The sequence below is a fragment of the Amblyomma maculatum genome, chromosome 6 (assembly GCF_055883805.1).
Source record: "Amblyomma maculatum isolate TAMU_Amacu chromosome 6, ASM5588380v1, whole genome shotgun sequence".
In the NCBI taxonomy this organism is placed as follows: domain Eukaryota; kingdom Metazoa; phylum Arthropoda; class Arachnida; order Ixodida; family Ixodidae; genus Amblyomma; species Amblyomma maculatum.
This window is the reverse complement of record NC_139349.1, coordinates 148486638-148500381: the sequence shown is the minus strand read 5'-3', so window position 1 is coordinate 148500381 and position 13744 is coordinate 148486638. Positions and strand designations below refer to the sequence as shown.

General features: G+C 47.4%; 1 protein-coding gene across 1 annotated transcript; it reads right to left on the bottom strand.

The window, feature by feature from the left end:
* Window positions 1–689: 689 nt before the first annotated feature.
* LOC146186994 (uncharacterized) lies at window positions 690–12563 on the bottom strand. Its single transcript, XM_084608158.1, has 2 exons — window positions 8465–12563; window positions 690–702 (listed from the first exon to the last, which is right to left on the bottom strand). Exons 1-2 carry the CDS (start codon window positions 12505–12507, stop codon window positions 690–692), a joined length of 4056 nt encoding a protein of 1351 aa, XP_084464284.1. The 5' UTR covers window positions 12508–12563.
* Window positions 12564–13744: the final 1181 nt, after the last annotated feature.

Below are 13744 nucleotides of genomic sequence, written 5' to 3'. Positions count from 1 at the left end.
GGCGGCACCCGACCCCGCAGCCGCCGCGGTCCCGCCGGGAGCGGCGCCTCAGCGTACTGCCACGCGTGGCTCGTGGCCTGAACCGAGCGTTGACTTCGGGGTAGAGGCTCCCACCCCGCACGTGACAGCTGCGCCTTGGGTACAATTCGCAATAACTATACGCTGAACACCGGCGTAATTGTCGCGGTTGCTTTGCACGGGACGCTCTCTTTCATCTCTCAGCACATTGGACCTGTTAGCGAAGAACGCCACAAATTCACGTTTCAATGCATCGCTCTTGCGGAATTTTAATATATATAATTGTGGCTGACCTCTGTACTTGGCGCAACATTGCTGAACGCTCCTTAGATTACAAGCCTTGCGTAACTCTAGGGAGGAATCCCCCATGCTTCCTCAGTTCAAGCATAAGGTGAAGAGAGCCTAGCAATCTCGAAACTGTCCTTGGCCGCGGTTAAGTGCTGCTTGTGTCCGTGTTGTGCAGGAAATAGGTCCGTAATGATAGAAAAAAAGCTTGTCTAAATAAAATAAAAGGTACACGTGCTAACAATCTAGCAGTATAGCGCTCCTCCACTACCGCTCCATATCAACAGCAGCAAAAAATCACCAACTGAGCTTCAAATGGCCAAAAAGCTTCACACATTCCTACCAATGGTGCGAAATGCGTTCAAACCAAGCTTCCCAGCCGAGCCTCACCAGAATCTCCTGCAAGAAAGGCAGAAAAAAAAACACGATCATGCTGACCTGCACGTAATGAAACGCGGTCGCACCACCATTGATAGTCCTCTCGTTAGACTATCTGTCCGAGGGCGGCGTTTCCGCAGCTGCTCTTCGGCGTATTCGATGAAGCATATTTTCAATGTCCCACGATCTGCTTGAAATATGAATCACATGGTATGTCCGGGTTACTAAGAATGGCGAAGTGTTCCGCTCTCTGGTGCCGCAACGGAAAATAGTCCGTTAAAGTGGTTACTGTGAGCGAACGAAGGTTTATGTGGATATATCGCATTCAGCACGATAACGTGAGTCCCGCAAAGGGCGCCTGGCTGTATGTACTGAGTTCCGAGCGAAGTTATAGCCTATGGCATAAGCCAGCATTTCCATTTGACCCACATCTTGCCAACTGGGAGTATTTAATTAATCCATAAAAACTGCATGTTTCTTTCGATGCTCTTCCTTGTATAGCGCCTGCTTTCTGACACATTGTTTATTAAAATTTCTCTGCTGGTCAGTGGTATTTCCTGTTGAAGCTCGTATCTAAATTTGGGCTTTGTAATATCTGTTGTGTGGATTGTGTCATTTGAATCAGTATGCCCACTCAGTGTCACTGCATTCTACGTGACGAATTCAAGTCATCATCATCTTGACTAAACTCATTTCAGGGAAAATGCCTTTCACAAATCACTCCAATCAACGCTATCTTATGCTAGCTACACCTGCTTGAGACAGCTGTGCAGTACTGTGGGCTTGGTATTTAAAGGCTTTCATGCTCTGTTTTCATCCTCTGAAGCTATTTTGCTTAAATTGTTCAGTATAATCTGAATTGTCTTATGACCATTAAAGAGCTAGACAAAAGGAGCCCTTGTATCAGGCTTCGCAGGTTCTGACACTAAATGGCACTGATGCAAAGGCAGGAAAAATCAATTTGACGCACGGAAGCACTACAAAAAGCGACTGCCACTTTTGTAGCCATGTCAATATTAGCACGAATGTTCAACGTTTTCGAGGAGTAACAGGCACATATTTAGACGTATTGTCTCTATCGCGCCACCGTGCTCACTGAAGTTGGCGGCTGTGCTGACAGTGATAGAGCAATCCCTTTCATATGCTTCAAATCAGCGTCGAAAGCATATAGTATACACAGTAATTTGGGTTTGCGTATATATATTGTAGCCTAAATAATCATTCCGCAGTTCCTTGCTTGAAAACGCGAATGCTTGAGCTCAGCATGTAAATTCTTTTATGTTTTGTTGCCTATTCAGCCAGGTGTGACAGCTGCTTGAGGATTTACATCCAAGAGATGTCTAGGCCACACAAAGGAGCAGACTTTAGTGTAATTCAAAATATAAATGGCAGATGGGCGTTCGAGCTCGATGATCTATAACTTATTTTCGCGTCAAATAAAAATTGCTGAGATTAAATGCTTTCAAACCTAGTTACAGAGCGTAAGCTCTGTTATTCTTGGTTACTTGTTGCACTTACCTTGAACCAAGCTAAGCGAGTAAGATATCGGTCGCTGCCGCTTCGATCTTGGCTCGCTTCCGCGCTTGGTAAAAGCTCCTAAGTAACGGGCTAGCCTCCGTCGAAGGTATGGCAAAAGTCGTTCCCGACGTAGCAGCTTCTGCCAACGCTCCCTCTCATCTTAAGCCAGCGCCGAGTATCGTGGCTCGTCACACGGCCACAGCTGGCGACGCAGGGTACGGCGCGCAGCACAGTGGTAGCAGCTGTAGGACGTCTGATGGTATGACGTCACGAGACACCCCCGACGCTCCTCTGGTTTGAAGGTCAACCTATATCTGTGGGTGACCTTGGCAAAACATGGCGTAGTCAAGCTTTTGGCGCTAATTAGGGCATCGCTCAACCTCAGCATAAGGTTGTGTTCTGATGAGGCGCCCGCACCCCATATTTACACACAGCACTAAAGACCTCCGTCATTCTTACATTGAGGTCGAGTGTTACACCTGTAAACGGAAAAGAGAGACAAAACACAAATTTTTAATTTAACTATACACCTTAAAGTGTAGCAAAATCAATCTGTCAACAATTCTGTCAGCTAAGCAAGCCTTAGAATGACAGGTTGCGGCAATAATAGCATTTAGGCGTTCGTAAATTCATGCTTCTCTGAGCCTTCTCTATCCAAAATAACTGCACCAGCGTTGAGAGAAATTGTACGCCACATCAAACCAAAGATGACTTTGGTTTGATGTGGATATCAGGTATTTCCAAGTGCTAACTTTCGCAGCGAGGATAAAGCCATAGTTACACATTATGTATGCGCTGAATATATATGAAATAGTAAACCAAATCGGTGTTTTGGCACGCTGGAAATGTTTTATGAATAATGTTTACATGGAAAAGCCTGCACCTTCCGGAATTACTCTCGACGCCGACTATCTTTGGCCTGCCATGCGCCGCTGGCCTACTGCCGAAATGGCTTCTGGACCGCACTGTGCCGTGAGCGGCAACCTTTAGTGCATCGTGGTGTACTTTTGCAATTACACTGTTTTCTGTCTAGACCTTGGTAAGCATAAACGACTAAATATAATATGTCTACAATCTTTTTGTGTATTGCATTCAGTATTTTAATTTACTCTCATTACCACCGAACCGAGTGTGCATTAATTAACACGACCCTCTACCGTTTGACTCAAAACTAATCTGAAAGGCAGAAGAGAGGCAGTGCATACGACTCATGATGTAGTTAGCGCCAAAACGAGTTGTTTTATCGTTTTTGTTACCCATGATTGTGACTATGATGTTTCCTGCTTTTGCACCATATATCATGTTACTCAAAATTTTCATCAGAAGTACCGTGCCTTACGCTTTTCTTGATGGTACCATGTATGTTTCTTTTTACTTTTACGAGATAGGCATATATAATGTGTTTTTCCATTAAAGTTTTCATTGCGAATTATCGCTGGAGTTGTGTCGTTCTCTTCCCTTGGTCCTTGTTTTTGGCATTAACAACATCATGAATCAGATTCAACTCGCCCCATTTTCCATCTTATTACTATGTACACAATACTCTTTCTAAATTTATTAATAGACAGAAACATAGCAAAACTTGTTATGAATATGTCGGCCAAGCTCTACGGCCAACAGATCGTAGGCTGATTTATTTGTTGCTCTATCCAGAATAGTAGGACGAGGCGGTATAGAAGAAAATTCTTACCTGCTGAAAACACAGTCACTGTAAGCACCCTCCATAAGCTGCCAGTCTAATAGACGACCAAAGTCTCGTCGTATTTATTTACGTGCGTAAGTGAGATGCTTCGTTTCAGATGTGCAGCCGTACTTTTTCTTCTCTATTATTCCACTTCGCCTTACGGGCCTCTTTGAAGAAAGGTGAAATTCCTACCTCCTCTCTCGAGGCTTCATTAGCAAAGCGGACGCCGAGGAGGTGTTGCGGCGACAGAGCAAGTGTACGTGCGAAGGGTCATCCGCTCGAGCAGGTGCCGAGGGCGCAACCGTCCTACTGTGTGCGTCGCGAGGGCGTAAGAGCACGAATAGTGCTCATGCTTTGCACACACGCTGCCTAACCGAAAGAACGGAGGTCGGCTAGCAAGAGGACAAAAATATAGTTTAAAGATTCGCCACCCGAGGAAGCAAACTACTTATCCCGTTAGGCGCAGTATTTCATCGGCAAACCATGCAATAAAACATTATCATTTTGGGGCTTTGGTAGGAGTGCATTTGTATTCTTATATGCATAATAAAGTTCATCTTTTATTTATTTATCTGGCCGTCGCAAATACCTAAAAGTAATTATGCAGTTGTTTGTATAAATAGATATCAATAATAACGGCCGTTTGTTTGCAAAAATGTCGCGTCATCGTTCGTTCTTAGCCATCCGTAGAACAAAGTGTACATGAACATGTGTGATATATTAACGTTTCCGTTTAAGAGAAGGTTAGAATGAGTCCGGGAGCTGAATTTAGGGCAATTACATAGCAACAAAATATACGCTCAAAATATTTGGAACGCAAAAATATCCACTTCAGACTCACTATATTAATTATAATTTATAATTATGGCATATTAAAACTATACAGTGATTTGACGACCGCGATTACAACGACAATAATGTATTTTTGCCTTGCAAGAATGTCGAAAAATACGATATGGAAGCTTTCATGCATTAGGTGCAGAATAATATTTGCTGCTGATTATTTATTGTTATGCAGTCCTGGAGCAAAGAATTTCATTGGGAAGACAGAAAATAATTGCACTTAGTTTAGCAGAACTATGATGTTCTTTTACCGGTCAAGCGATGATGGCCTTTAAGTCCCGGGAGTTTTTGTTTTTTGCATAATACAAATTGGACCAGAACGGCATATATCTTTCTCTACCTTCCACAGACACCAGTTTGCCCTGTGATTATCTTTTCTTCACTGTGAATGCCTTCGCGTCCCTGGACTCTATACTGAATATGCCTTCGATGAAAACACCGTTCTATACGCACCACATCACCAGCCTTGAATTCATCAAGAAGCGCGCCACTTCATATCAACGCTTGCCATGACGTCATTCCTACCGCCATATACTTAACCGAACGTCGCTACTCTAACCACTCATGGGGCACGGAGACAACACAGCGATTCAAACGCACGTCTACCGTTACTTCACGGTGCAGGTCAGTTGTTAGCCGTCTCTGCACAGCAAGAAAAAAAAATTGTGGACCTTTGTTTATTGCTTTGCCGTGCCAGAAACTGCTCATTTCAGCGATATCCGAGTGCACTGGTGTCGTAAGAAGGTTACTGCTAATCACTGACGACATTAAGCAGAATTCTGGCCCTGATGCGAGGGTTAGTACACAAGCTTCAGTTCTTAGCTAAATATCAAAGGTACTTCGAGACTTACACTGTACAACTGTTACGAATTTCTTCAAGAATATGTTACTGAAATAGTCAAACCACAAGCCTGATAGGACGGGAACTAAAAGAAGCTGACCGAGTGATGACCCGTCTGGAAGAAAACGTGTCTCTTATCGACAAAATAAGAACTGATCTACGTAGCTCTTCAGACCTTCGAGAAATTGGTGTGGTGACTGCTCACAGAGCGCTCGCAGGCAAAGATCAATGACTTCTTTCGTGGAAAATAAATTTTTAGTTCTCTCGGGATTTTTTGATGAGTAACAATTTTTATTTCTTGGGTGCTACCGGCACCGGTCATTGTTGTTGGCCGAAATTTATTTTGGGAGCATTCAGGATTCGCAAGTATGATGCAGCGGTAGCTTTTTTAATAGCGCCGCACTTTATAAATGAATGAACCAAATTTTAGGACCGAGAAACGCCTAACTCGATTTAAAGAAGTTCCCCGTTTAACAAAATAATTCACCACTCCCATCAACTTCGTTAAATCGAGTTTCAACTGTACCTATTAAATCGATGACCATCGATATTTCCGATGGTCATCGAAATGCGCCGCTCCCACACGACACGAACGAATAAAACAATCTGCCGGGCTAGTCGGCTGCAATCCATTTGTATCACCAGCTGGCACACAATCAGGAAAAAATAGAAGGAGATAAGACACAGTGGTGAACTGTCAACTATATTTCAAGAAAACTGAAACCTGCACTAATATACACATGCCAAGTATTCCACTCCTCAGGAAGCCCTCATAGAAGGAGTTTGTGATGCCATCGATAATCACGATAATGTGGCCTTCCCGAATGAATGTGGCATATCCGCAGATGATTTCATTGAATTGCTATGTGCCAACCTGAAATCGACAGTAACTGAGTGGAACGGTTCGAGGTTCATCCAGAAGCAAGGCATATATATTGGATCATACATCGCCCCCATCTTGAGCGACCTTTTCCTAGCCATGCATGACATATTTTTGAAGGATTAACTACAAAACACTTCAAGCGTTCTAAAAACGTTCAGATACGTTGACGACTTCTTGTTTCTCTTAGATAGTGACACTGAGGCACTTCAGACAGAAGCATCTCAAGGTATACATGGTTTCCCGAATACTTTATCGCCCCTTGTAGTTACTAATAAATTCTGAGAAAAAAAAATGATATGCGGTTTCTAGAGCTAAAAGTGTTTTTCGAAAAAAAAAAAACACGCGTGTTGGTTATTTGAACCAAAAGCCCTCTTCTACGGGGAAGCGTATGCAAAACTGGTAAAAAGGAACACTGTGAAGTCTACCTTTAAAAACGCTCTCACAAAATCGTGTGAACACATGCTGCAGGACAGCTTTTCTAATCAAGTGTTTAGGCTGACACAGTCAAGTTACCCACAATCTCTCCTTGTGTCTGTAACAGTGAAAGTCCTGTGTCACGGCTCCGGAAGGGGTGCGAGACGCCTTCTCGAACCGAGGCAAAGGTAGTTGGAACTCTGACGCCCAGCGTTAGCCGGTTACGTTCAGCGTTGTGAATGAGAACAGAGCCACGAAGTCAATGATGGAAAAACAACTATATATTCTTAGTATTATACACAGGATGATACGACGCAAGCATTTACAGGCATTTAAAACAACACAGTTAAGGTAGCGTACATGAGAAAACTAGCAATTAGAAATACATCAGTCAAAATTCTCACTATCAGGATACATGCAAATTGAACACAGATGTTTAAAACAAGGTAAGACGAGCGTAGAAAAAAGTTCAGAAGAAACTAGGAAACGGGCATATTGTCCGACGAGCGCGGCGGCACTCCACTCACAAAGACGACGCAGATGGGGAGCTCTCGAAGGCGATGGTCCTTCCGGAGCCCTGGGGCGAAGTCTTCGTGGTGCGATGCGGCGGCGGTTCGGGGAGCCCGGAGTGCTTGGAGGCGAGAGGCGCACTGCCGTTGAGTCCGAGTCGGCTTCTTTTCTAGCCTTCGGTTGACAATGCGTAAGACACGCCCACGCAACAGTTCCCTCCCCAAGTCAGGGTCCGTAGAAACAAACACGCACAAGTGCACACGCAGGAAGGGGCACGTAGGCCCCGCAACTTCCACACTGCATGGCCGCCATGTTGCGGATGAAAAAACGTAAGTCACAAACAAAACAACCAAAAAAGGATGCACGTCCGCCAACAACTTCGGCCCTGCTAGGGGTGACATTGTAAAACAAGCTGGGAGGACGTCCCCGCTCGCGCACTGCGAGGGGGTTTCTCTAACTGCGCGGAAACTACCCCGCGACGAGAACGTGCACGTACGCGTGCTCTTGACATTACCGACAAGGCAGAGGCAAACAGAATACACTGACATATATCAATAAACTCTTCTAGAATATACTACATATGGTTAATTGCCATATTATGAAATATAAATGCGGCTACTTTTGTGACACGGCCCCCCACTTTCAGAATATTATAGAATAATATTCTAAAAACAAACAAAACGTGGCACGCAGGCCGATACAACTCATGGACATGCACTATACAATAAGTAACACATAACAAGAATGAAGTTCAGGTAACATAGAGGAAAATAACCATTAATCCATAATGCATGCAAAATCCTATGAACACTACAGTCGGCTAAGGTAGTCCGCCCCGACGTTCTGACTACCCTTAATGTGTTGCACGCGGAAACTATACTCCTGGAGGAGCAAGCTCCAGCGCAGAACTCGGCTGTTCAGTTGCCTACTCTTCTGTATATATGCTAGCGGCTGATGATCGGTCTGAACAAGAAATTCGACACCATATAGATAAGTCGAGAACTTTTGGACGCCCCAGACCAAAGCGAGACACTCTCGTTCAATCGTGCTGTAGGCGACCTCCCTAGCGAGCAACTTTCGGCTCGCATACGCGACAGGGTGCAGCGTTCCCTCGTAGGGCTGCAGGAGCACAGCACCCAAGCTAGTGTCGGAAGCGTCGGTGCGCAGAACGAAGGACTCATTGAAGTTCGGCAGCCGCAAAATAGGGGGATTGGATACACAATGCTTGAGCTTGCGGAAGGCTTCCTCATGTATGGGGTCCCACTTCACTGCATTACTTCCGCCCTTCCGGGTCAGCTGGGTGAGGGGTGCGCTTATCTCCGCATAGTTGGGTATAAACTCTCTGTAATAGCCGGTCAATCCCAAGAAAGCTCGCACCTGGCGCTTGGTCCTTGGTGGCTCGGCCGCTTGTATTTTATCCAGAGTTTTTCCCAGGGGTGCCAGCTTGCCTGCTCCGATTCGGTGACCGAGGAAATCAATTTCCGTCATCCCGAGTTCACACTTGCTGGGTCGCACTGTAAGCCCGGCCGCTTCGATTCTTGCAAATAGCTGTTGCAGTGTAGCAACGTGTTCCTCCCAGGTTGCGCTGGCGACGAGTACGTCGTCGTAGTAGTGCTCTACTCCGTGAATGCCGCCTACCACCTTGCGCATCAGTTTGGCGAAAACTGCGGGCGCTGTCTTGATGCCGAACGGCATGAAGCGGAACTGGTAGAGTCCGGACGTAGTGGAAAAAGCCGTTTTAGCCTTGTCGTCGTGAGACAGCGGGATCTGCCAATATCCCTTCACGAAGTCCACCTTTGAAAAATATCTCTTGTCTCCCGCTGTGGCAAAAACAGCATCGGCTCTGGGCATGGGCTCCGAGTCTCCGATCAGAACATCATTCAGCCTCCGAAAGTCGATACACAGGCGATTACTTCCATCCGGCTTTTTCACCAGAAGTACGGGAGAGTTATATGGGGAGACTGACTTTTCAACAATTCCCAGCCTCTCCATTTCTTGCACTTCGCTCTCGATACCTTGCCGTGTTGCGAAAGGTAGAGGATACTGTTTAACGTGAACGGGTGCGGTTGTCGTGAGCGGTAGCCTGCATTCCATCCATTCTGTTTTGCCAGGGACATTGGAAAAAATAGCTGCGTGCCTCTCCATCGTGGATAAAAGGAGCTGTTTCTTCGCGGCATCGAGGTGCGGCGATAGCTTCACATCTGCTACTCCCTCCGTTTTTTCAAACTCTGGAACAGGCAGCTTACTGTCCTCCTCAGTTTCAGTCATGCTGCTGATCACCAGGCACTGTCTGTTGGCGGGTGCGTTTCCCCTCTCTTCGTATCTTTTCAGCATGTTTGCGTGAAAAATCTTTGACCCGCTTGCCGTGTCGATGACGTAATCGGCGTCCCCTTTCCTGGCGGTGACCTCGAATGGGCCCTTCCATTGCAGCAACAGCTTGTTGCTATCAGTTGGCAGCAGAACTAACACCTTGTGACCAGGTTCGAAGTTTCGGTCCTTCGCCTTGCGGTCATAGAACTTCCTGTAACGGGTTCCTGCCTTTTCAAGTTCTTCATGCGCCAAACGACATGTTTCTTCCAATCTGTTTCTGAGATCGAGTACGTGCTCGTAAGTGGTCTTTGCCTCTTCATCTAAGCTCTCGTTCGTCCACACCTCCTTTAGGATGGCCAATGGTCCACGCACGTGTCGACCGTACAGGAGCTCAAACGGCGAAAAACCGAGGCTGGATTGGGGAACCTCCCGGTAGGCAAAAAGAAGAGGGGCTAGGTACCGATCCCAGTCTTTCGGCTTCTCGGCGCACATTCGCTTCAGCATTAGCTTCAACGTGCCGTTGAATTTCTCCACCAGCCCGTTAGCCATGGGATGGTATGGAGTGGTGTGCAGCTGACGAATGGAGAGCAATCGTGCCACTTCCCTCATCAATTCTGAGGTGAAGTTTGTGCCACGATCGCTGAGTACCTCGTGAGGGACACCGAATCGCGAAAACATCGCCACCAGAGCTTCGGCAACACGCTCAGATTCTATGCTTGGCAAGGCTACTGCATCCGGGTAACGTGTGGCATAGTCAATCAGTGTCAAGATGTACCTGTTGCCCTGTTTAGACGGGGGGTAGATTGGCCCGACGATATCAATGGCCACCCGTTTGAAGGGGGTGTCAATGACTGGTGTCTTCCCAAGGGGCACGCGTGGCACTCTCCCCTTCGGCGTGGTACGCTGACAGATATCGCATGATGCCACAAATCTCTTAACATCCGCCGTGATGCCAGGCCAGAAAAACTCTTCTAAAATCCGCTCTTTTGTTTTCTGAGCACCCAGATGTCCTGCCATTACGCTGTCATGCGCCATCTTCAGTACCGTTTCTCGGTGTCGTTCGGGAACGACTAGCTGTCGCACCTGCCGTCCGTCCTTCTCTGTGTAGCATCGGTACAAAAGGCCGCCTTCCTTCTTGAACAAGATGCCGCTCTCCCCATCTCGACACTTTAAATTCTTGCCAATTTGTGTGAAGCATGAGCGCAATGATTGATCCTTCTCTTGATCGGCCGCATAGCTTTCTCCATCCCCTAATTGCCTTTCCGCGTCCGGAGTGCAAAGTTTCTGGAACTTCTGAGGCCTCTTTGCGGCCTGAGCACGAGTCACTACGGCAGCGGTGGTTTCAACGACCAGATCCGTTTCAATAGTAGTATTTTCGACTATTTCAACGGGATCATCAGGAGCCCTGGCACCCTCTATATTACCCAGGATCAGGTCATATATTGGATCCTGCATGCACAGTGCTACAAGATTTCCGCTGTAATAAGGGGTCTGGACCTGCACCTGCGCTTCGGGGAGCATCTTCACTGTTCCGTCGACGAGGTATACGGGATTACTCGTCCCCGTTAGCTGGTCCTCCGCTACCAAATCTCTCCGGATAATCACGGTGTTGCAACCGGTGTCACGCAACACAGTGATTGTTTTCCCGTCCAAACTTCCCGCAACCACGGGCAGCCCTTCTACTAAAAACTTCCGCCGCGCCGTTCGCACCGCGCTGACAACGGGAATACGGCTACCATTCTTCAGTTGAACGTATCCCTCGCAAATGTTTTCTTCTACTTCCCTCGGAGGGGAATACAAACAGGCTGCCTGGGTTTTGTCAGGCGCCCCTTGCCGACACACATTCGCTCTATGCCCTCTTCGGCCACATTTGAAGCAGTGGAGGATATGGTTGGCAGAGTCGCTGCTCCGGCAGTGCGCGGCATTGTGTCCCGCCCGGCCGCAGAGATAACATCTCAACGCTCCCCTCTCGACGGCCTTCCTTTCGGCGCCTCCTGCTTTGTTCGCTTCCTCCTGGCTTTCTTTCCTTCCCCTCGCTAAGTTGACACCGCCTTGCGCGTCCAGGAATTGATCAGCGAGGTTGATCATGTCTTGCAATTTTTCTGCCTTCCGTTCTTTTAAGTACAACGACATGCTGGCGTGACAACTGCTCAAAAATTGCTCCTTAATAAACAGCTCACGCAGCGACTTGTACTCTAGGGGGATTTCGGACAGCTCCACCCAGCGGTCTAAGTAATGGCTTAGACGCGCTGCATATTGTGCGGCTGTCTCGCCGTCGGCTGGTTTGCCACCCCGGAATTTCTCACGGAAGCCCTCGACCGTAAATCTGAAACGCTTTAAGAGCGCCGCCTTCACCTTCTTATAATCGGAGGCGTCTTCCGGCGTGAGTCGCCCGAAAACGTTCAACGCCTCACCGCTTAGGCATGTGCTTAATGCCGTCGCCCATTGATCTTCAGGCCACTTCTGGCTACGGGCTATGCCCTCAAACCGCCTGATGTAAGCATCTAGGTCGTCCTTTCTCTCGTCAAATGAAACAAGCAACCTGCTGGGGTTAAGTCGGAAACTGGGTTCCGCTACTACGTCGCGACCATCAGCCCTTACTACGGAATCATCTCCCGCCTGGCGAAGCTCTAATCTTAGCTGAAGAAGCCTGGCTTCGAGTTCACCAGCCTCTTTTGCTGCCGCGCGTTCCTGTTCCGCGGTTTGTCTAGCGAGAGACCTTTCCTCCCTCTGCCTAGCTTGCTCATCCTCTATCCATTTTCTCAGTTCCACTCCCGAGAGACCTAACTGTCCACCTATGGATACTAATTTCTCTAGATCCATGTCACAAGTGCATAAAAACTACCAAAAAACCGAAAACTGTCTACCCGCAATGCACACTTTTCAAATGTCACCCTTCGAGCTCACTTCATGTTTCGAGGCTCGGTGTCCTTCCACAACGCTTACTTGTTACGTCAAAGTACCTGTCGCGGACGTCAGAATTTGTCACGGCTCCGGAAGGGGTGCGAGACGCCTTCTCGAACCGAGGCAAAGGTAGTTGGAACTCTGACGCCCAGCGTTAGCCGGTTACGTTCAGCGTTGTGAATGAGAACAGAGCCACGAAGTCAATGATGGAAAAACAACTATATATTCTTAGTATTATACACAGGATGATACGACGCAAGCATTTACAGGCATTTAAAACAACACAGTTAAGGTAGCGTACATGAGAAAACTAGCAATTAGAAATACATCAGTCAAAATTCTCACTATCAGGATACATGCAAATTGAACACAGATGTTTAAAACAAGGTAAGACGAGCGTAGAAAAAAGTTCAGAAGAAACTAGGAAACGGGCATATTGTCCGACGAGCGCGGCGGCACTCCACTCACAAAGACGACGCAGATGGGGAGCTCTCGAAGGCGATGGTCCTTCCGGAGCCCTGGGGCGAAGTCTTCGTGGTGCGATGCGGCGGCGGTTCGGGGAGCCCGGAGTGCTTGGAGGCGAGAGGCGCACTGCCGTTGAGTCCGAGTCGGCTTCTTTTCTAGCCTTCGGTTGGCAATGCGTAAGACACGCCCACACAACAGTTCCCTCCCCAAGTCAGGGTCCGTAGAAACAAACACGCACAAGTGCACACGCAGGAAGGGGCACGTAGGCCCCGCAACTTCCACACTGCATGGCCGCCATGTTGCGGATGAAAAAACGTAAGTCACAAACAAAACAACCAAAAAAGGATGCACGTCCGCCAACAACTTCGGCCCTGCTAGGGGTGACATTGTAAAACAAGCTGGGAGGACGTCCCCGCTCGCGCACTGCGAGGGGGTTTCTCTAACTGCGCGGAAACTACCCCGCGACGAGAACGTGCACGTACGCGTGCTCTTGACATTACCGACAAGGCAGAGGCAAACAGAATACACTGACATATATCAATAAACTCTTCTAGAATATACTACATATGGTTAATTGCCATATTATGAAATATAAATGCGGCCACTTTTGTGACATCCTGAAAGAAATGAAGCGCGAACGGGAGACACAAGATGCAACGCGTCAGCCGAACAAAAGGTTTGCCGTTCAGCC